Here is a 22,940-nt window from a genome sequence, read left to right as displayed (position 1 = left end):
CTCTGCCCTCCACTGATGCTGTATCACCGCCCCCGATAATGATACCCCAATGCTGATGCCAACACCGCAAGACAGATGTGGCCCTGGGACTGTAAAATGCTCAGATCTGATCTAAAAACCAAGAAGATCAAAAAAGCACTGGAAATAATAAAGTAGCAAATAACAACCATAGCCAAGAAAATCAGCAGATACAAATCTTGAATTGCACATTACAGGCAGAATCTCCAATTTCAGTTGAATCAGAAACATTTCTACCAATCCATCAATAGAAAATGCCGTTGTTTGTAGTCTATGTAAACCTCTTGCAGCACTCAACTAGGTGGTCCACTGCTTCTTCAGCTTCTTTACAGAGACAGCATTTGCTGTCTGTTGCTCTCTTTCCAATTCTGGCTTTATATGCATTTGTTTTTAATGTTTTGTCTTCTGCATTGAGAATTAGCCCCCCTCTCTCTTTCTTCAACTTTCCTGCTCTTAGGCATTGCCAGATCCTGTTATTATCTGACCCTATCCCGTCATTTCAACCCTAAACTGCAAGTATTCTTTATTGTTTTATCTGCTATACCTACTCATTTTTTAATGCAGTGGCCATGTAATATTTTGCCCTGTCATCATAGTTCTTTTCTGTTCTTCAGATGGTCTCTCTTATATATATAATTTAATCTCTTTGGTATTCAGTAAGCCTTCATGGTGTACTATGTTCAATACATCTTCTACATTGTCCTTTAGATGTTCTTCCAATGTCCTTTTTTCTTCTTTAAGTGTCTGATATACTTGCAATATTCCTGACCCATTTATGCTCCATGGTAAACAGAGTCTGTCAACGCCTTTGCGTGGATGAAGGACATGATTGTCATTATTTTTCTGGTCTTTCTATCCAGAGCTTCTACTTCAGCTCGAGTCTAATCCACCATTCCAACTGGATATATAACGACTGGAATTGTCCAGGTGCTAATCACCTTCCTTAGGGAGAAGGGCGGTATACAAATCAAATAAATAAATAAAATAAATAAATATTTCCACCAAAGAGTTTGAATTCTAAAATCTTCTTCACTCTTCTGGTGTATTCACTACAAATCATCTTGATTTCAGTGTGCTAGAGCCTGAAGGATTTCCCATCTATTACCATTGACTAGTGTCTTCCATTGTTCCATTGATCTTTGCAAGTCAGAATGCAAATGATAAGTAATATATAGTGCAGTTGTACACAATTCTCCTACTTTGGTATGCAATGTGAAATAAATAGTATCTCTCTTTAGCAAAATAATAAAAAATAACATTAAACTCACCTTATTTCGGTTTGGAGGAAACTTCAAGAAGCGTAGTACTATGCAATGCTAGAATGTAAAAAAAGTGCAAAATTAACACGATTTGGTAATTTGAACTGCTGAATAGGCTGATACCAGTTAAAATAAAAGTGAACAAAATAAATCCCTTTTCTTTAAGAATGAATATAGGCAAATAAATTTTATACAGCATGCAGCTCTCGGATGATGAGGCAGAAACTCATCAGAACATGACTTGTTTCAGTCAGCAAGTGACTAAATCAGAGCTCAAAATAAGGGACAAGTAGGGACAATCCTTATCATTCTGGACTTTACGTGCATGGATGAAAAAATAACCCACATGAAGAACTGAAGGTAACAGCAAAGATGTTTGATACAACTTATGTGCAGGTAAACTGTAACGATTTAGAGGAAGGCAGATAGTCCCTGCTTCTGATAACAAGTTTAATCTTTGGAATAAACCACCAACAAAAAAAACTGTTTTCAATCATGTTTGAAGTAGCTTCTTAATGAACTGCACAATACTAATAATATACTTTAGAAGAAATTGTTGATGTTTGCGATACATCAATAACACAGAGTCAGATCACCAATAATCTCTCTCCTCAGATTCTTTTCAACTAAAATAGTTATATCACCCATTACAAATTATTGTTGTACTGTGAATTCAAGACAGGCTGGGGATAAGCTACCAGATCTGGGCTGCAAAAATCCAGACAACTACTTCTAAATGGCAGCAAAGACTTTGAGGATTTTTTCTCTCTCGTTTCTATCATCCAGTCATCTGGATTTCCGCAGTCTGAGAAACTTCCCATAACTAAAAAATCAAGTAACTCAAACTGGTTTCAGTTTTGCCCCATTGAAACATGGTCCACCCATTAAATAAATCTTTTGGATGCAACATTTTTTTCTCCAATAAAATGCATCTCCCATTTCATGGGCATACTGCTATATAGCAATTAAAACCACCATTGTTTAAAGAGGTATTAAAGATGAGTGGCAGTGTAAAGGTGTATACTTCTAGCTAAAACTTCAGATAACTAAAAGTAAAAAAAATGTATTTAGATATCAAAAGATAGTACTTGGCATTACAGACAATTATAAATCTCATATTCAACTTATCCCAATGTTTGGAATAGAAGAGAGTGCAACTTTTAATACTGTATATTTAGCATTGCTACTAAACTATTTACATACTATTAAAACTCTCCTGTTTGTCTGTTGGTCACCTTCAGTTAAGCAAAATGGCACATCATAAGGCAATAATTTTTGAATCAAGGAACCTCAAATGGGCTAACTTAAAGATTGTATCCAAAATCCAAGACCCATTACTCTCTGGGACTGAAACTTGGCAAAATTGTGACCATTTCAGCAACGTTATAGTCAGCCACAATCATGTGATTGTCATTTCCCACGCTCTCTGTCAGTTTCCCGGAAGGAAAGTCAATGGAGAAACCTGCAGGAAGTTGGAAATCATTCCTTCTCTCATTGCTTTTTTGTCTGTCTGTGGTCATTCAGTTTCCCTGTTTGAGAAAGGGAATATCTCTGAAATGATGGTCCAACGGGTCATTGGATGTCTAGTATAATTATACACTTGGAAGGCAATGGCATTTGTTAGGTTAATAAACCTAAAGAAAAAAAAGCAGCAGAACCTGCTCTGAACTCTTCAATATACATGTTCAACCTCTGTTATGAAGAAAAGAACAGAATCAGCTTAAGGCAGTTAGTGGATGAAATGCAAACTCTAAAACCTTGGGTTTTGTTTTCATTCTATTCATTTTCTATTGGAGCCAGTATTAATGAATATAAATTACTTTGTAAAATACTTCTCTAGGCGTAAGTATTTTCCACTACTCCACAGAAGCCCATTAATGTATAAACAAAATTATTTTGTGACTAGAAAAGTAACCAAAATTAAATGCTGGCTATAAGTTGATCATTAACATTAATCTTAGTTATCACGATGCATCTTCATGATGTATACAGTAGGCAAACTTCTGATTATATCATTTCCTTCCCAATCTATGTAAAGAATTTCAAGGAACTATTACAAATAGCCACTTCTGGGGATGCAGCATCACAAATCATGGGATGCTTTCAAATAAGAGCAAGCTAAATTACGCAAACAATAATTTCATTAATAATGGCTTGCCACATGTTGGTTCATGCAATAAAATAAACTATGGCTTTACAAATCACAATTGGATGCAATGTTGTGCTTTACCAAGTATGTTTTATCTTGCTCCTCCCAAAAACTTGGCAAAGAAATGATAACATTGTAATGTGGTTCTTAGTACAAAAGAAGTTAGTTATCATAAAATGGGATATTTTTATTCTTTATAACGCAAATGAATATTTGAAAGGAATGTTATACAAGGTAAACCTTCTATCAGTACAAACCTAAGGGTGAGGCCGTAGGGCAACGACTCCAAAAATCGGTGACTCTGCTATTCTGAGCCCTTCCCTCCTCCTTCCCAGCCACATGAGCAGAGCATATGCAGCCTGCTCCATGTTTCCCAGTGCACACCTATATACATCCCAGACAGATACAACATGAGGGGAGCACAGAGAAACATTGTAACACAGAACCAACTACAGATGACTGCTGATAACAGGGCTGGAATGAATTCCAAATGCCACATTGTACATGTTTGTCCCACATTTGTTTTTCAAGAAGGTCTTTGAAAAAATAAACAATTATAAGAATGCCAGGAATCCTTTAATGTGTATTATTTATTGGCTAATCCCTCATTTAAGAAATAGCTTACCTCTTAAGCTAAGATGTAATGATGTGTCATGCAACATTCTTTGTAGTTTGACAAAATTTTAAGCCTAAGACATTAATCTCTACAGTACACTACTTCTTAAAAGAACAAGGAGAAGGTGCCAAAGAATGAAATCACGACACGGCAGGTCTCCGGAGTTTCCAACAGGGGCTTTATTGACTTTTTAATAAAAAGTATTTTTCCTAATATTTTTGGACAGAGGAACTTTGACTCAAACACAAGAGGTCATTTGAATACCGTAATGCCTCTTCTAGGACATCATAGCAGCTTGCTTTCCTACATACTTAGCTCTTGATGTCAAACGCAATTGCTTTAAAAGTATGACTCAGGCACTTTTGCATGCAGCTTTAAAGGACTTGCTTTCCAGCCTATTTCTACACCGACTTTAGGAGTTTTTCCAAGAAGAATTCTGCTAAGAATTCTCAAGGACTCTGGATTTATGATGGAGTATAACTTCACCATTCAAGATATTGGGCGGAGGTGAAATGTTTCCATCTCGATCAGCAGTATTGCGGTTCCTCTGTGTATCAAGGAGACCCCAAGACATGCTTTCCCAAACCGATGACAGTTTGCTTCCTCTGACCGTTTTCAAAAATCTTGCTTCAATTCTGCATTCCAACCCTTAACTTTCAGGATCTGTATTTACGGAAAGTGGAACTGAATAATAATAATAATAATAATAATAATAATTATTATTATTATTATTATTATTATTATTATTATTATTATTAATTATTATAAAAAAATTAAAACCACTTTGTGGTTTTTTAAAACCTCTTACAAACTGCACTTTGTAAGAGCGCGGAAAGAGGCAGAAAACCCGCTCGAAGGATGTGAGAACGGGGCGGCAAGAGACCCACCGGCGACTTCCCACCAGCCAAGGGCGGGAGGGGGGAGGGGGGCGGTGAGGAGCGGAAACGCGCTCGGCAAGTCTGAGGGATGCTTTCTCTGGCATGGTTGGGGGGGGGGGGAGGAGGAAGAGATCCCAGGAGGAACCGGCCGGGACTGACAGGACTTCCTCCTCCCGGCCCATTAGCGTAACGGTGGGGTCGCCGGCCGGAGCACAGACAGACCCGTGGGGAGGCAGGGGGGGCGGAGCGCTACCCGAGACCAGAGAGCCGTTGGCCGCCGCCGCTGCCGCCTCGAGACAAGCGCGAGGCGAACGGCGGGCTGCGCGCGTGCCCCCCCCCCCTCAGCGCCGTTACCTGTCTGTGGGAGACGACGAGGCTCTTGTTGCCCTCCCCGTGATATCGCCATTCATTCTCATCCATCTTCTCCGCTTCCATCCTCCGGCCAACGGCACCTTCCTTACGGTTTCCGGGCAGGTTCCTCCGGCTCGTTCTCTTTCTTCTTCTTCTTCTTCCTCGGCTTTTATCGCTTTCCTCTGTGCCCGCCCACAAACCCAAATAGCAATGAGAGCACCTTTTCCGATCCTCTGATCGTCATTCACGAGTCAACCACTCAGTAGTTTTCGACACACACACACACACACACGCTAAGCTGGCGCCCCGGTCAGAACAGGAAGTTCCACCTTCCGCCATCGGGCAAGTGGAAGCCACCAACCTATGATAATAATGCAAGGAATAAGGGGTGGGACTTCCTTAATTAGCCATCTTTAATGAGGGCAGAAGCTTCCGCTGCCGTGGTCGCGAGAATGTGGCCTGTTAAAAACATGCGAGTTCTGCTCTTGGGGAAAAAAAAGAGGGCTTCACCAGCTTTACTGAGTATGCGCAGAAGAATATTGGGGGTAATATAGCGAGGAGTTGGATTACTTTAAACGGTGGAATGATTTCGGAAAGGGTTATGGTTTGTTTTTCTTCATTAACTGCCTATGTTCGTATTTTTATTCTTGAGTCATAGGATAATACAGTCAACCTAAATTAAACCAGCAGTGAAGATTGACACGGCACAGAATTTAACGCAGATAAAGCTCAGTGGAATGTAGATCTGAATAGGCTAGTACAAATTGCTACATAATGCTATTCGTGTTAAGTGTCCCTTACTAAAGGTTTGGAGAATGTAACAAATTTTAAAAAGCATCTAAGCTGCATCAACTCCAAGCCCTTAAGAACCCACTTTCAGTTGTGGCACTATGTGAAGGCATCTTATATGGAGTCTTGCATTTTGTCCATCAAGGCACGCATGATCTGTTTTGATAGCAGTTCAGGAAAAGTTTAGCAGAGAGTTGTTTCCCTGCTCCACTATTAGTAAATATGATGCATACACTAATATGAAATCAAATTTTGAGAGGGGAAAATGGACAGTATCCTTACTTGCTGCAAAACAAAGGGACAGCGCTTTTGTATAAACTTTTGATGTGCTATTAGGATTTTTCCCCAGAAAATCTTGCTCTTTCCATAGATGGATATTCAAATGTGAGCTCGCTCACCTATAGTTTCCATCGTTCAATCTATTTAGGAAAAAACATGATGGCAACAACAGAACATTTGGTGTTCATGCCAGAAGCCTCAAGCGATAATTCCTTCTTAATCATAATCTAGATAAATGTTGGATAAAATGTTTATCCTGAACCTTTTTCCTTTGATGTAAAGGACCCAGATTGTTGGGGGCAATTAAGCTGACTTTGTAATAATGCCGCTTGGGGTGTGTGTGAAAGCCCTAATAAGCAGGCATATACATAGAATGAAGGCTACTGCTAAGCTTGTAAGCCGCCCTGAGTCTTCGGAGAAGGGCGGGATATAAATGGAATTAAAATAAAATAAAAAATAAAATAAATTAAGATGCGTAATGTGGACTACCAACTTGACTGGCCTCAAAAAGGGTTGAGCAAACTCAGGAAATTATGGGGATCAATGTCTATTGGCTTTGATGGCAGTGTTACTGCCTCTGAAGGCCATCTGCTGGAAGACTAATGGACATCCTTGTGCAATTGGTTGGTTGCTGTGAAAACAGATTGTTGGACAAAATGATCCAGGGGTTGCAATCCGTCCAAGTGATTTATATACAGTAGCTACTCATCTCATAATTGCAGTTCTGGGCAATGAAAAACAAGATAAAAAACCAACAGAACTAGGATAAATAATAATAATAAGATTATAATAGCAGATTGGCACCCAAGGGCAATCAAATTGAAACCTCATAGCTTCAGTCATGTAAAAAAAATGATGGACTTGCCCAGGCTATTGTTATTATTATTAAAAATTGTATTAACACCTCAACTAAAAAGTCTGCCAGTGCAACTTACAGAACAGTAAAGTAGTAAACTTTGTTTGTCCTGAGGTTAAACTCTGCATTAAAATAACTCTGCAACTTAAAAGAAAATGGATTTCAGAGCAATAATGGAGCAAGTTATGTATATATAAAGTATAAGAGGCAAAATCTAAATAGTTGTGCCTAGACTTCAGACAGGAATTATTTCAAAATTCTGGTGGCATATTATTTTAAAATATTTAGTTCTGGAAAAACTAATCTTATTTTGTTGAAGGAAAAGTCTTCATCATGGTTCAGTCCAAGCTGGGAATAAACCACATGACAACTGCTTTAGAAAGAAGGTTGCAGTTTATTGAAGAGGAGAGCCAGATAGAAAGATGGCTCTGTAAGAAAAAGAGTGGGCACATGTAGGATGTGGGTTTTTATTATTATTATTATTATTTATTATTAATTTTATTTATATACCGCCCTTCTCCCGAAGGACTCAGGGCGGTGAACAGGGCAATGCATGTTAAAATACAAAATACAAAAATTAAAAGGGATTAAACAGAATGCCCACAACTCTTACAATAAGTTAAAACACAATAAAAAAGTTAAAACACATTAACAAAATTAATAAAATTATACCCTCTGGAGCCTGTTGTTTGGAGTTGTTTCCTGTTCCTGTTTGAGGCTTCATATTTCCTGTGTCATGTATTCTGACCTGAGTCTGGGTGTGCCCTTTGGCATCTGTGGGTTAATCCTATTATGTCCTGCCTTAGAGTTTGGATAGGGTATGTAGATTTTAGGTGTCTTTTTCTTTTTAATAGTCTAGCTGAGGGCCTCCAACCTTCCTGGATGGTTTATAGAGCTGGTTTCTGCTTGGGGGAGGGAGACTTGGGGCTATTAAGAAAAACTGGGCATGCTTTTCTACCTCTTTAAAATCCTTTAGGGAAAATATATTTTTCTGCCCTTTTTAATATTTCCTTCCCTGCGGGCTGACTTCCCACAATTTGATATGGTCTTGTGGTTTTAAACATGAGGGAGCCAATTTCATCATGAAAAACAAAATAACGAGAATATGTTCATTAAAGACAACATAGACTACTCAGATAATTTTGGATTCACAACTAGAATTTATAAACAAGTAATTTGTAAATGGCATGTTTGGTTGTTCAAGATATCTGTATTGATATTAAAAGTATTGTAATATTTGGGGAAAATGAGTTCTAATTTGTGGAAATAATGTACAATTCTATATGAAAGAACTATGTCTTGCTATAAATTGGTTTAATTCATATTCTTTGATCCCATAATTGGGCTTTAGATATGGTTGTTCATAGAGACTTAAATTACAAGACATGTTAAGCTAATGTTTTTCATAATTCAGGATTATTCTACATAAGCAGGCTACTGTGTTCTGCCCCATTATTCCACATGATTTGTCAATTTGAGCTAAACAAATCAGGGAACACCTATGGTTCATTTAACTTTCCATTGAAGGAATGATTCTTTGTATCTTATAATCAGAATTATAAGCAAATATTTGTCCTTAGCTGCTTGATTTGTTGCACTGTTGTTAATGGCAAGAGGAGCCAAAAGGGAGCATCTAGCAAAAGTCACTAGGGGCTTTATTCAGTTATTACCATAATTAGGGAGAAACCAGCTGGTTGTAAATTTTCTTCCACATTCTTCAGCAGTGCATTTAATTTTTCCCCCTGAACATCACAGTTAAACGTGTCCAGAAAATGATCCTGGGCCAAAATTCTAGCAGTTTGCTAGAATTCCAAGTGCTTTATTTATTTTTAGTTAAATATTTCCCAACAATTGCCCTTTGCTTATACATCTATCCCTTACTATGACTCACTTCCTGGAATGGAAAATAGAAAAAAAATGAAACAATTCAGAACAGTTCAGATATGACATCGTTGCTAAAAGAAACTGTTTTGGCCATTGTTTAATAAATTATTTGCATGCAGTAAGAGTTCATTGTTAACAGTTCAGTTCAGGATGGGGGCTTCCAATATACTGAAATGTGTCAAATCTCACTGTACATTATTTCAGACACTTTTATGTCATTTATGTAATTATGCAAGTGGTATAATTTGCATCAATTTATGCTGCTTCAAATAATTACACTTTGATGTAAAACAAGCAAATATGTGAATTGTCCTGGTTGCAAAAGCATATAATTATTTAAATCATACTAATTTATGTGAATCATCCAGTTTACTTCCATTACAATGCAATTTATTGTTTGAAATGATGTCTATATATAGTTTGTCAGTTGCCAAAATTTGCTAAATCAGAGTCCACTAAATAAGCTTTATTATGCAGCTAGTCTTTGTTTAATAGCAATAATTGGGAGTGGAATTTATGCCACTAAACAATATGGGCATAAAGTGCAGCATCACATGACTGTCATTTAACAATGGCAGTTTCAGCAGTCTCCAGTTACCATTGTTAAACAAATCACTTCAGGTTGTTAAGTAAGGGCCCGACATGACTGCGACTTCTGACTTCTTGCCAGCTTCCCCACCAACTGGGAAGCTGAAGGGAAAGTTGCATATCATGATCCCATGAGCACAGGATTCTGCAACAATTGGAAATCTGGGCTGACTACTAAGCACTAAGATTGTATGTAACCATGAGGATGCTGCAATAACAGTTCAATGACCAGTCATAAGTATCACTCATTCAGCATGCCTTCCTGCTTGAGTGTTTAAAGTCTAGTCCAGACGTAGTTTGCTCCCATTTCTGCCTGCGCGCCAGGTCAAGGTTATGAAGAAGTTCATTGGCTATCTCAGCATCACCATTCTCTAGATGTTTTTGGTACAGGTTTTCGCAGGTTTCATTCTATCCTGGGATATATTACTTGCGGAAGCCACGTGGGATGGATTTTTTAGCCAATGACATGATTGCTCCAACCAAGTAGCTTTTACTAACTGCCGGGATACGTCCTATTGTGTTCTCAAGGTCCATCGTAAACTTTTCCCAGTTGGCCATCTTCAGGTTCCACCTTGGTCGGGGTATAGATCTGATAATAGGTATCTTTATTCCTGTCTTAATGATAATAGGTCTATGTTGGCTATGGGGGAAGGTTGGTAGCACTTGCCGAGAGGCAGGTACAGGTTTGGTTTTATCTTGTGTAACAAAACATAAGTCAGGGTTATACTCTTTCTTCTATGCAGCTGATTTAAAAGTACCTCAATCTTTAGCATCAAAAACTAGGTATAGGTTGTTCTGCTCTGCCCATTCGCAGAGGGTCTCGCCGTTAGTATCATTAAGCATATATCTCCATTGGGTATGGTGGCTATTGAAATCTCCTATATAGATGCCCGGGTGTGGAATCCTTGGAAGAACTGTGTTAGGCCAAGAGATAGTAGGCCAAGAGATAGTAGGGGGCTTATAGATGTTCATAACTTGGGTGTCTCCAATCTTAATTGTGATAGTGTAGATGTTATCCTCACTGCTTGTTTCCAATAAATATGCGTTTTCAATGTTATTACGCACGTATGTTATCAGAGTTTGATGAAAAATAGCGCCTAAGACGTCATATCCAGGTATTCTTCCTCTGCTTTTAAGCTGCTGTTCATTCTCAATGTGTGTTTCCTGGATCACAGCCAAATCGACATAGTTTTCAAGTAGTAGTTTGGAGAGATGTTCACATTTTGATCTACTACTGCCTTCGATGTTAAGTTGGCATATACATATTGAACTTCCAATATTCCGAATCATTTTAGTATTGGTATTTGTTATTTCTGTTATTTCTGCTATTTTTTTAGTCCTTAAAAGGACTGTGGAGTTGTGTGTGAAGCCAGGAGATCCTCGCGGATGTCTGGCTACCAGTCCGTCTGTTACTCATTTAGCACCACCCAGGAGGCACGTGTGGCTTAAGGATTGCCACGGACGCGAGTAGCTTTGCCCCCTAATGATAAACTTAGTGAATTCAGAGGATTTGGACTTTTATCTATGCCTACAAATATGCCAAACTTCCAAACTGTTTCTGTAGATTTTTTGGATTATATATTATGTAAATTTCTTTAAAATTAATTTCCATATACACATTTCTATCAAAAATATTCTCACTGAATTAGAAGCAAATAATCAGAATGCCTAGAAAATGCCACTATTGAAAAGTTAATGGTGGGGTCATCCCACTTAAAAGTTGTATTTCAATTAGTTCTATAAGGCTGTGCTCAGTTTTATGATTTGTCGAATCCCGAGTGCCGTGTAGCAGAGTGAGCGCCTGTTACTCGTCCCAGCTTCTGCCAACCTAGCAGTTCGAAAGCACGTAAAAATGCAAGTAGAAAAATAGGGACCACTACGGTGGGAAGGTAACAGCGTTCCGTGCACCTTTGGCGTCTAGTCATGCCGGCCACATGACCACGGAGACGTCCTCGGACAAGCGCTGGCTCTTCGGCTTTGAAACGGAGATGAGCACCGGCCCCTAGAGTCGGAAACGACTAGCACGCATGTGCGGGGGAACCTTTACCTTTACCTTTAATGGCAATCCAGTACTTTAAATGCCACTATTGAGGTTAGATAACATGGGTTTCAGTTTTTTTCACCTTTAATTTATATAGAGTGCCACAGAGCAGTCCAAAGGTTCAAGTCTCAGCAGACAAAAAGGAAGTTGATTCACTCACATCTAGATACCTTATGTTATGATTGTCAGTAATACATCAGAATTTTAAGCAAAAATTGCAACTCTGAACAACTGACCAGGAAGGAGGAAGGACAAAGAGAAGAGGTCTGATACAATAGAAGAACTGTTCCTAAAACATTCACGGGTCTCTGTGGTTTTGTGTAACAGTTAGGCCAGGCAGGTTTTTGACCTGTTAGTTACCAAAACTATTGCAAGTATATAGTACTGCTTTTCCTTTAAGATTTCTTAGATGTGGTTATTCAAAGATTGGACTCCAAGAAATCACATACATTACATTTGGAATTACTCAACATTTAGCTTTTCTGAAAAAGGGATTCATGGGTGGGAAAAATTGAAAAATAAAACTGTGATAAAATTTACAGTGATTCCCAAAAATTCTGTGGTGCAACTATACTGGAAAAAGTGTGTACAATTCAAGTTAGTACATTTCAGAAAAGATACTTTAGAAAAAAATACATTGAAGATGGTAATTGAAATGATTGAGAAATTGAAAACAATTCATGTGAGGAAAGTTTGCAGTGTTTGAAGGGCTAATAAAAGAGATTACATTTTATTCATACTTTATGTTTGTGTCTGACATGAAGACACTGGATAGATATTTTTCTCTCTAAAATATTAAAGCCAGGTCATCTGATTGATCTGAATGGGGAAAAACTCAAAACATTGAAAATGAAGTATTTTTTCAAGTAATGAATTGCTAAACTTTGGCATTGCCTACTGAAAAACATAAAGATTGGCATCAGTTTGAATAGTCTTAAAAGGAAGGGTGGTAAATAAATCTTTAGCATATACAATTATCAATGGCTATAAGATAAATTAACTGGAAGTTTCTTTCATTATATTCTAACTTTTTTACTACCAATTGCTGGAAAACAGGCACTGATATCCAGCAACTTTCCACGGGTATTGTCTTATCTATTCCAAAAACAAAATGGCAGGTCTAAGATCTCATCCAACAGAGTTCTTTTTATGTAATTAAATTTTCCTGATTTTTCATAGTTTAACTTTAATGTCATATGAAATGATTGTGTAGAGTATTATGGGCAATATAGGGAAAAATTGAACTAAGGATATTGCATTTTTGTGACCAGGGAAAATGTATTGTTTAAGATACATGAATCAATTTGGTGTCCACTCTTAGTGGACACATGCAGTAAATAAATTTTCTTCAAGTTTTTAGCAACACAAAATATTTTGTGCTTATCCATAAGTTAGATATTTTGTTTTAAACCTATTTATTTATATAGTTTTATGAAATAGTCATACAATGTTTCTTTACAATAGATTCCATTAAAGAGATTAAACAGAAACTTTAAGAACATTCCTGGGATAAATAATCCCACCCAAGGTCTTTGGGTCTCTTGTACTATGACCGTTAAACCTTAAGGTAATTAAAGGGCTTTTCCTCTATATTGCTTTGATAAGCTGAAATCTTCACTTTAGCTAATCAGCAACTGAGAACAATATATTATTAAGTCTGTAGTTGCCTATCTGTAAGAATTTCATAATATAGCAATAAACATCTCTGGAGAATTAAGTTGCATAGAAGCATCACAAACCTTAAGTCTACAAATGCATTATTTGTTTCCAAGAACAACACTATTATGGGTTTTTATAGTAAAAATAATAGCCAGAATGTCATTGCCCTTGTGCAATGCTTATCTAGGGTGATATATTATTTTCCCATATTTGCTTCTTACATAGTTGACATTAAATAGGCCCAATAAGTAAGCAAGACAAATCGATATTGAACATTCGTTTATGTTTTAGCATATACATAGTATATGCCCACTGTGCATTTTCAGAAGACAGTTTGTTACCATGACCCTTCTGATTGTCCTCCAACTCCATTGTCTACCTTGCCAAACAACTCTTATCACTTCTCCCAAACTGCATGTGATCTGAGAAAGCTCATCTAAAACATGTTCAGCCATAAAATACTTATAGGAAAGGTAAAAGTTCTTAACTGGGGACAGAAAATGTTTGGAAGTTGCTATTTTTTTCTCCAAAGGAGATGTTACAGTGTATTGACTATGGACTATTTGACTTCATATTTCTATATCTGCTATATGTACAGTTCCCTGATTTTGAATCTAAACAAATCCCCATAAAAAATATACGCATTCAAAATACCCTGCTTAGCTTTGTATAGTGTAGGGCTTGAGCCAACTTTCTACTGACATCATTGATGTGTAATTTGTCCAGGGATATTTCAATGTTTGTATGAAATTGTGTATGAACAGTGGAATTAAATGCTGCCTCTGACAGTAATCTTTTCCTTCTCTAGTTCTCCCCCACCTTCTCTGGCAGTTTTTTTCCAGCCTGATTTCTGGAGAGAAATTGTAGTAAAGCTACAAGACTGAAAGGTTGTAACATCCAACAACTCTGCATCTCTTCTGTGAAATCGATCCCATTGTCACACTACAGCTTCACTTTAGATAGCTGTAAGGTAGACCTACAATTAAAAATTAGCCTACACTTTGTATGTTTTTGAGCTAGGAATTGTCTTTCTGATCCGTTGTCTGAATATTTTAATATTGGAAGCTAGAGTCTCTTCTCTTTCTATTATATAATTACATTGACATGGGTTGGTATAAATAGATATTTACCTGTCCTATCATCTCTCCTATAGCCTGTTCATAACTATTTACATTGTTTTCAAATGGAGAATTGTGCAATGTATAGAGATAAAGTCTCTTCTATAGTTTCCTCTACCTCTCATTAGAAACAGCATTCTCTTCCTGTATCTAAACCTATCAAAATCCTGTTGAGGTGCTTCTTTTTTTTGAGTCTCTGACTAAATGATAATTTATATTCTGTTTTTATTGTTTTTTGTTTCTCAGAATTCCCTCCCTTCCAAAGTAGCTTTCCTTTCATTATCAAAAGCAACTTTTATGTTTCTACACAATCTTGTCATTCATTCCAGCAAAGGAGATACTGTATATTTAAGATTACTACTAGACTTCAGTCTTAATTATTGCCTGCTCACTATTTCAATCTGATCATTATTCTTTCCTATGAACTCTGGTTTTAGGTAAATGGTGTGTGTAGAGTTTAATATTTCAAGGTTTCTTAGAAAGTTATACAGCATAGATTGATCAAACAGCAATCCATCAATAGGTACCACTATATATTTTGTCTGAAAAAGCAACTATAACTGTATTGGTCTCAGGAAAGGGTCAGGGAATTCCAACAATTTGTAGCTAGGTAATACCTTTATAAAAACCAACTAGACTAATACAACAATATGCAAATTTTCCAGAATTCTTGCACCTATTAGTTTTATAGGCCATTCAACTCTGTTATGATTCCTGCAAGTAAATGAATGAATCATACAATTTATTTTCTCCCAAGAACATCACATATACTTTGTAAACATTCTGCTATTCTTAATCATTTATGATAATTTTGAAAGAATTACTGTTTGAAAAACAGTGATTAAAACTATAAATGAACATTTTCCTCAAGGGAAAAATATTTTCGACACCTTTCTCTGGCATTGATTGTACTGTTAAAAAAAGCACCATCTAGTGGCTAGAAGAATACCAGATTTCTATTATAGCAAGTATTTCCTGCATTTTACCTGTCAAAGCTTACCAGATATAATAACTTTATAATTTTGTGGCACCCTAAAGATGTAACAAATTGTTATGGCATTAAGTTGGTTTTTTCTTAGCAATGGTATCAGCCTATTTCATGTGAATGAAGCTACTGATATTTTGTCATATGGAAGGTTTAATTTGGTGGCACTGGTTTAATCCATTGCTCTGTCAGGATGAGCCTATCTGAGAACTTTGGTGAATAAAACAGGAAGTTCCATTGACCCAAACCTCAACATTTTAAAAGGAAATATAATTGGCATGCCAAATGTCCCTTCAAAATCAATGTTGATCATTACATTAATAATACTCTGTTTGTCCCAGATTATAACTGGAATGGAAACTAGCCAAGCATTCTTGTTATGGGCATTGATACTAGGGAATTATTTCCAAAAGGAGCCCCCTCCAGGTCCCAGATTTATAGAAACTTTGCGAACAGTGTAAAACTGTTTAGTTTAGCTTTTAACATCAGTAGTTCTCTAGTACTAACTGTACTTTTTGGTTCATTTATTCCTACCTTTTCTAATAATTTATTGTTAGAATCTAAGGTGTTTAAATATATTTGTGTGTCTGTGTATGTGTGTGTATAAACTTATTGGCCACCTATCTTACCATCAAGATAACTTTGGTCATAAATCTTAATTATTGCAGAGTATCTAAACTCAATCCACATTTCTTTACATTTCATGGAGATAAAAATTAAGTTACACCCTCTCCCCTGATTTAAATCTTTAAATATTTATGAAAAAAATCTTGGCTAATTATGTCTCGAAACAGAGAAAAATGCACGTTGAAATAGTAGTTTGGGGAAAAAAGAAGCATTAAAATATCTACACATTGTCTTGAGCATTTTTTAAAAATTCATAGATAAATGCAAAAAAATGGAATAGTTTTGTTAAAAACGTAGGAAATGAGAGATTCCAAAAATACTGAGATGAGAGCCCTGTTTGTACAGTCTCATCCCTTGCTATACATGCACATTCACACTCTCTCACACAAACATTGTCAGGATCCAGTTCCAGCTCCTGTTTCAGGGAAAGAGGAGATTCTACTAACAAATCTATTCTCTCAAAGGCCTGCAAGAAACCCACACCTGTCACAGAATTTTCTTTCTTTCTTTTTAATAGTATTTTATTAATTTTCTATTATTATAATTCATTAGTGCTTAATGAACAATGTGTTGTCTGGGCTGATTTGTTTTGCTTAGTAATAAAGAAATAAGAAAATACTGGACTGTGCTGAAATGGATAGACTTACATTGAGAATCAAACAAAAACAAGATACAGAATATTTTCAAACATGGAACTTATTTTATCAATGGCTGAAATTTTCTTTCTAAGGAGACTCACTTCATCCCCCAACCTACTGTATATTTTTGATCTTTATAATATATTATGATATCCGACATCTTCCTTCATTTCACAGCTCCCAGAAGCCAGAAACCTAGTTGCCAGGAATGATATCAAGTGATGCCCATTCTGGAGAAATAGGGGAAAGGAAAAAAAAATCCCCTAAAAGCAACCTAAGATGGAAGAAATGGAAGAAGAGCTAGCCTTGGGTATGTAAATCCATCTTGTCCTTTTAGCCTTTGCTGGATTACCACTTGCTACAGATCATGGACATTTGTCTGCTCAATAAATGGAGAAAGATGTGCACCCTCAACCATTATCTCCTGATATGTATGTAAGCATTAAGATGAATAGAATAATTTGGGTTTATGTCTATGTACGAAACTTTAAAAATGTATAGTCTGTTTGATTCTCTCTCTTACATGTAACCTTTTTAAAGCGTAATACATTTATTTTTAAAAAATTAAAGAATATGCATTCTGAAGGGAGAACGCAATTTTTAAAATATAGAGTATAAAGACTTGGCCCTCGAATAACGCCATGCATTTCACAAATAGATTCCACAAGAGCAATTTTAAATTTCAAGGATGCACAATAGTGCTATGTCTATTATTATTACTACATTAATGTAGAGGAGTAGTTAGAGTGTTCATTTGTAATACAGAACTGTCTTCTCTCTAAAAGTTACATGATTGTTTCTCTGTTCTACTTATATTAAAGAGGTCTTACATCTGTTTCTAAGAAGAAAATAATAGCAAGCTATGTCTTGTGTTCTTGCTTTCCAAGAAAACAACATAAACTTGTCACCATTGAATTTGCCCTTACAGAGATTTTAGTTAGGAGCCCTGGTGGCGCATTGGTTAGAATGCAGTATTGCAGGCTAATTCTGCTCACATCGGGAATTTGATCCTGACAGGTTCAAGTTTGATTCAGCCTTCCATCCTTCTGAGGTTGATAAAATGGGGACTTAAATTCTTGGAGGCAATATGCTGACATTGTAAATGAATCAGAGTGTTATAAAGTGCTATAGAGTGATATATAAGACTAAGAGCTATTGCTATTGCTGTATTTATTCAGGAATAAGTAACAACAGAACTCAATCAAATTTACTTATAAAAAATGTATGTATCTTGTAGGAAAGAAACCTATTATAGTTTATGTATAATTGAGGCAGAAGGTGGGAAAATGCTCTTTATTTCCTTTCTGTTTGGTCTCAGAATTCTCCAACAATAGGATTTGTTTTTAAACATGCTACATACGGTATGTGAATTTGTTTTTAAATGTTAGAATATATGTGCTATATCCAATATTTCTTTTGTAAGCTGTAATTATAATGATTTACAAGAACATATAGTAGCTCCTGGAAAGTATATAGATACATTTCTGGATATTTATTAATTAAATATATATCACACCTTTACTTTTACAACTCTTTTAGGATTTTTTTCAGCTTTTCAGACTAGCCTACAGCTCTGCGATATCCTGATGGTCTCTCTTCTAAATACTTTTTAGATCTGACTCAGTTGGGGGAGATCAACTGAGGTAATGTAATTATCATCCTCTGTATTTTTTTTTTATTTCCCATTATCATTACTGTTTATAACCTTCCCACAAATTATCTGTCTGCCCATGTACTGTATGCATCTGTCTAGTTTAATATTTTATATTGTGATGAACTGAAGCCTATGCCATAATAAATATATTGCTCTTCAAGAGGCCACACAGTTTGTTTTTGCTGCAACACATTAATATAACTTTCTCTGGGGTTATTAGCTGGCTAATTCTATATGTTATATGAAAACATCATATTTGAAGGCAAATACACATAAATGCAAAAGTACAAAAATTATTTGTAGTGAATCTTGAGAAGTTCCAAACAGTATTTTGACTATTACCATCCTCTCTTCTTCACTCCACAGGAACACGCATAAGAATACACTGAAGTTACTATAGGTGGCTAATACCGTAAATTAAGTAAATAATTAATAACCATCCATTTCTAAAGAGATTGAATGCTATGTCCAAACATCACTCAAAGAAAAATAAACATCTACAAAACAAATAATGATATAAATTTATGGAAAACTCACCATTATACAGTTCCTGATTTTTATGCAGTTAAATCTAACAAGAAAAGCAAAGAATGACACTGGACAAAAAATGCCTTCAAACAATAAACAAAATCTTTAAAACAATAAAAGATATAGTAGCAAAATGAACTATTTTATCACAAGAACACATCATAAATAAACCAGAAAATTGCTCTCTATTAAGAACAATTTAAATAGTAATTATTGACAGTTTTGAAGAAATTAGCACTCATTCATTCCCTTCAATTCATTATATAAAGGTGACAAAAGTAGTTTCTCCCAACCAACGTGAATCTTGAAAATTTGAGCGTTTTTTCAATCCTGAGCAACAAATATTCCCTTTCATTGGTTTGGAAATTTACTTGCTTTTTGATTTACCATTGTCTTTCAAGGAATCTGTTTTAGTAGAGTTGGGTTGTGAAAGCCCGATCTTTAATTCTTTAGTTTAAATCTTTAGTTTAGTACTTCACTTCAGGCTTGCAAGATGGATGGACTGTTCTTACAGCTGTATTAGAACTGCCACCATAATATCACTATAGACGTACTGTTTTAAGGATGTGATCCAGAATATTTTTTACATTTCAGGGAAGATTATGTGGTTTATTCAGATATATTTGTAACATCACTTGTGGGTATGTTTTGCTGTAATGGGAGGGAGGGGGGGAGGGAAGGAAGGAAGGAAATCCCAGCCATACTTTTAACAGATGGATTAATTATGGGAAGTTATTCTGATCTGCTAGGAAATAAAAAAGTAGCTTAGGAGTAACAAACTCACAAAACGATGAGCTAACTTTTTAACTTTTCAGTCTTTTCCTGCAGGTTAAGTATGTTAAATGAAGCAAGCACCAGCAAATGCTTTTTTCTCCTTGATGCAAATGAGTTCTTACGCATTTAGTATAAACTAAGTATTTAGTTTGCCAAAACTTCCTGAATCTTAATACTGCACTTGCTCACTGGAGATGGGGCATATGCCAGAAACATTTTTCTCCCTCCCTGATTTTTTGTTTCCTTTTAGTTAAAAAAAATCCGAACACAAAATATGATTCACTGCATTTCTCTGCTTTTGATTCAGTAAACACAAAGTTGCTGTCAGTGAGAAATGACTGAAGCCAGTGCCATTTTTCTCATGAACACAGACTCCCCTCATCTGGTATTTTCTAGAGATATTGGAAAATGACTCATATCATTCCTCACAATTATGATATAGGGTGTCAAACTCAATTTCACTGAGGGCCGCATCAGCATTGTGGTTGCCCTTGGGGCCAGGTGAGTGTGGCCAGGGTAGGCGTGGCCTACTGGGTGGCCATGGCTGGAGTGCGTGTGGCCTACTGGGTGGGCATGGCCAGCTCTACATCATTCGTGTCAAGGGTACCTATGGGGGCCTGGGCAGGAGTGGGATAGATCTGAGGGTCTCTGGCAGAAGGAGATGGGACCAGGGCAAGTGCCAAGGCATGGTCCACTGGAGGAGCCTCACTGTTTCTCTCAGGCCATGCAGGGGGGGGGGCTGGATGGTGGCATGGAGGTCAAATGCCCAGCCCAGCCCTCAAGCACCCGTGGCACTAAGCCCAGCCCCAATTCCCCAAGGGGGTGCCCAGCTGCACTTACCTCAAGGCTGCTGCTGCTGTGCTTGCTCTCCTTAGTCAGGTTGCTTATGATGGGTATGAGGGCAAAGTCAAGAGGGAGGCCCACTCCCTCTCCATGTGTGGAGACCTGGCTTTGTATCCAAAACTTCCTTAGCAATAGGATGGGAGACCCCCAGGATAGGCCAAGAGGAGGGGGCAAGGGGATGGTGAAAGGGCAGCAGGGAAGGACTAAGGACTTCCCTCAGACCTTCCCTCTCCTTCCTTCCTTCCTTCCTTCCTTCCTTCCTTCCTTCCTTCGAGTGGTGGGAAAATATTTGAGATGAGGGAGAGAGAAAAACAGGCAAGAAACGCAGCTGGGGAAGTGGCATCCTTTGTGAGGAATGAAAAAATGCACCATTGCCTGGAAGTGGCCAGCACATGGCCCTCGCCTACTTCACATATCCGGCTTGGTGGGCTCTGGGAGAGGGGATACCATGAGCAGCATGAGAGTCGATGTTACTTGCGCAGTGCTGCCCAGCCCTCAGCCTGCCCAGTTTTGGCAGGCAGCAGAGTGCTCTCCTCACAGTGCAGTGAGGCTGAGCCGGGTGGCATGAATCTAAAGAGAAGCGCAATGCTGCCCAGCCCCTAGCCTGTTTGAAGTAGGGAGGGCCATGTGCTGGCCACTTCCAGGCAATGGTGCCTTTCTTCATTCCTCACAAAGGGTGATACCTCCCCAGCGTGCACCCAGTGGGTGGGGCCGACACAGCAGGGGCTGGTCCCTTGCTGTTTCCAGATGGCCTTGTGGAGCTAAGACTGAATGCGTTTCAGCATAGATGGGCCACCACAAAATTGTACATTGGCTTCTGGCCAGCCAGGGCCAAAGCAGTGGGGGCCGTTCCCTCACTGTTTCCAGGATGGGTTCGAGGGCCACATGAAACAACTCCACGGGCCACATCTGGCCCCCGGGCCTTGTGTTTGACATGTCTGAACGAATATGCCACAAACAAACAAACCAGGGGAGCTGGATAAAGAACTTTCTGAAAATTAAGACAGACGTTCTCTCTTTATTTCAGCTTCTACGTAACTCAATAGTAAATGGGTGTTAGACAAAAACTGAACCTTCTCCTCCAAATCAGCAAACTCAAAATTCTCCTGTGTAGTCATTTAACATCCAGAAAATATCCAAGTAATAGAATGTGATGGAACGAAGAGAGAAAATAGACAAAAAGACCAATAACAAAAATCTATACTAAATGTTCTTTTCACTGATGCCAGCAAGTTGCGAGAGAATCTCAGAGGAACCTTTATACAAGGGAAATTTCCACAGGCTGCCAAGGCAGGACCACTTACATACTTCCTTTAAATGAGTCAGATGTAAACATTTATAAAGCCTTATCTTTTTTGAAGACACACCCTTCCACAGTGTTTGAAGTATTTGTTGTATTCCTATATAGTTTCTCCCTCCTCTTTATCCTCAGATTGTGGTGGAAAAAAATAATCCCAAATCCATAAATTATTTTTCCCATACACAAAAATTAAACTGCAAGGCCCTATCAGAAAGCTTCAGGAATGTTTTTATAGTCCATTGATCTTGATAACTTCTTTTTTAATTTAATTTTTTCCCTTAGTCCCCAAATTGATTATTTTATTTAATTCCCCCCCCCCCGGCAATATATCACAGAATTGGCTTTCCATTAACATGCTTATGTATCTACAAACTTTCGGATGCAATGTAAAGTGACAGCATAAATGATATAAATTTAAAAATAGAAAGAGAATATATAAATAAAATAAATTAAGATGAGATGAAATTATGAAGTTAGACATAGGTAGGTGTGGGTGTGGGTGTGGGTGTGGCTGTTAGGGCTACAAAAAACTGGTTGAACACTAGATGGCAACAAGGAGGCACAGAAACATGTAGTGAGTGCTACTCAGTGATTGACCAACTTTTTTCAATTCAGGTCTGATCATTCTAGGTTTACCAAATATGAGATATCAACAGTTTTGCAATCATTTATTTGAAATGTTGTACAAATCAGATCTAGCAAGACTCTCAAGTTTTTATCTGCATGTACATTTGAAGAATTGCCTCAAACTCCCATTTTCACGCTAAGAAAATTCTCAGTTCTTTTACTTAAGGATTTTTTTAACCACCCTTTCTATAGATGAGACTCTGTACTTGTTTTGAAATAGTATCTCCCAGAATTCCTATTTATGCAGTCCTAATACATCTGGAGAATGCCAAATTGGGTAAGGTTGATGAAAACATTGCCTAGTGCACATTTAAATTCTTTTTCAGGCCAATGAACAGAACTTACCCTCAGTGACAAAATAATATTAAATAGAACACTGTAGAGAGAAAGTTTACAGAAGAGCTAATTATTATTTATTTTTCACATTTTTAAATCACCCCTCTCCCTCATAGATGAAACCACAGTGGAGAGGAGACTGA

The 22,940-nt window shown here is 37.3% G+C and overlaps 1 protein-coding gene and 1 long non-coding RNA gene across 3 annotated transcripts in view; one reads left to right on the top strand and one right to left on the bottom strand.

The window, feature by feature from the left end:
• Positions 1-5,592, bottom strand: part of IPPK (inositol-pentakisphosphate 2-kinase) — a 40,803-nt gene extending 35,211 nt beyond the window's left edge. The window contains exons 1-2 of the mRNA XM_081317414.1: positions 5,275-5,592; positions 1,287-1,334 (exon numbers count right to left, since the gene is read on the bottom strand). Coding sequence (XP_081173540.1) covers positions 1,287-1,334; positions 5,275-5,355 — 129 coding nt within the window. The 5' untranslated portion in view covers positions 5,356-5,592. The remainder of the gene's footprint in view (positions 1-1,286; positions 1,335-5,274) is intronic.
• Positions 5,593-5,713: 121 nt separating this feature from the next.
• LOC308664629 lies at positions 5,714-19,508 on the top strand. Of its 2 annotated transcripts, none has more exons than XR_014025705.1 (4): positions 5,714-5,793; positions 16,913-17,045; positions 18,275-18,378; positions 18,756-19,508. It is a non-coding gene; the product is annotated as an uncharacterized lncRNA (long non-coding RNA). The 2 variants fall into 2 exon arrangements; XR_014025706.1 differs by lacking the exon at positions 5,714-5,793 and adding an exon at positions 5,821-6,024.
• Positions 19,509-22,940: the final 3,432 nt, after the last annotated feature.

Source organism: Vipera berus (genome assembly GCF_964194415.1).
Source record: "Vipera berus genome assembly, chromosome: 2".
NCBI lineage: Eukaryota > Metazoa > Chordata > Lepidosauria > Squamata > Viperidae > Vipera > Vipera berus.
Note: the sequence above shows the minus strand (reverse complement) of the source record. Positions and strands in the feature narration are given on the sequence as shown.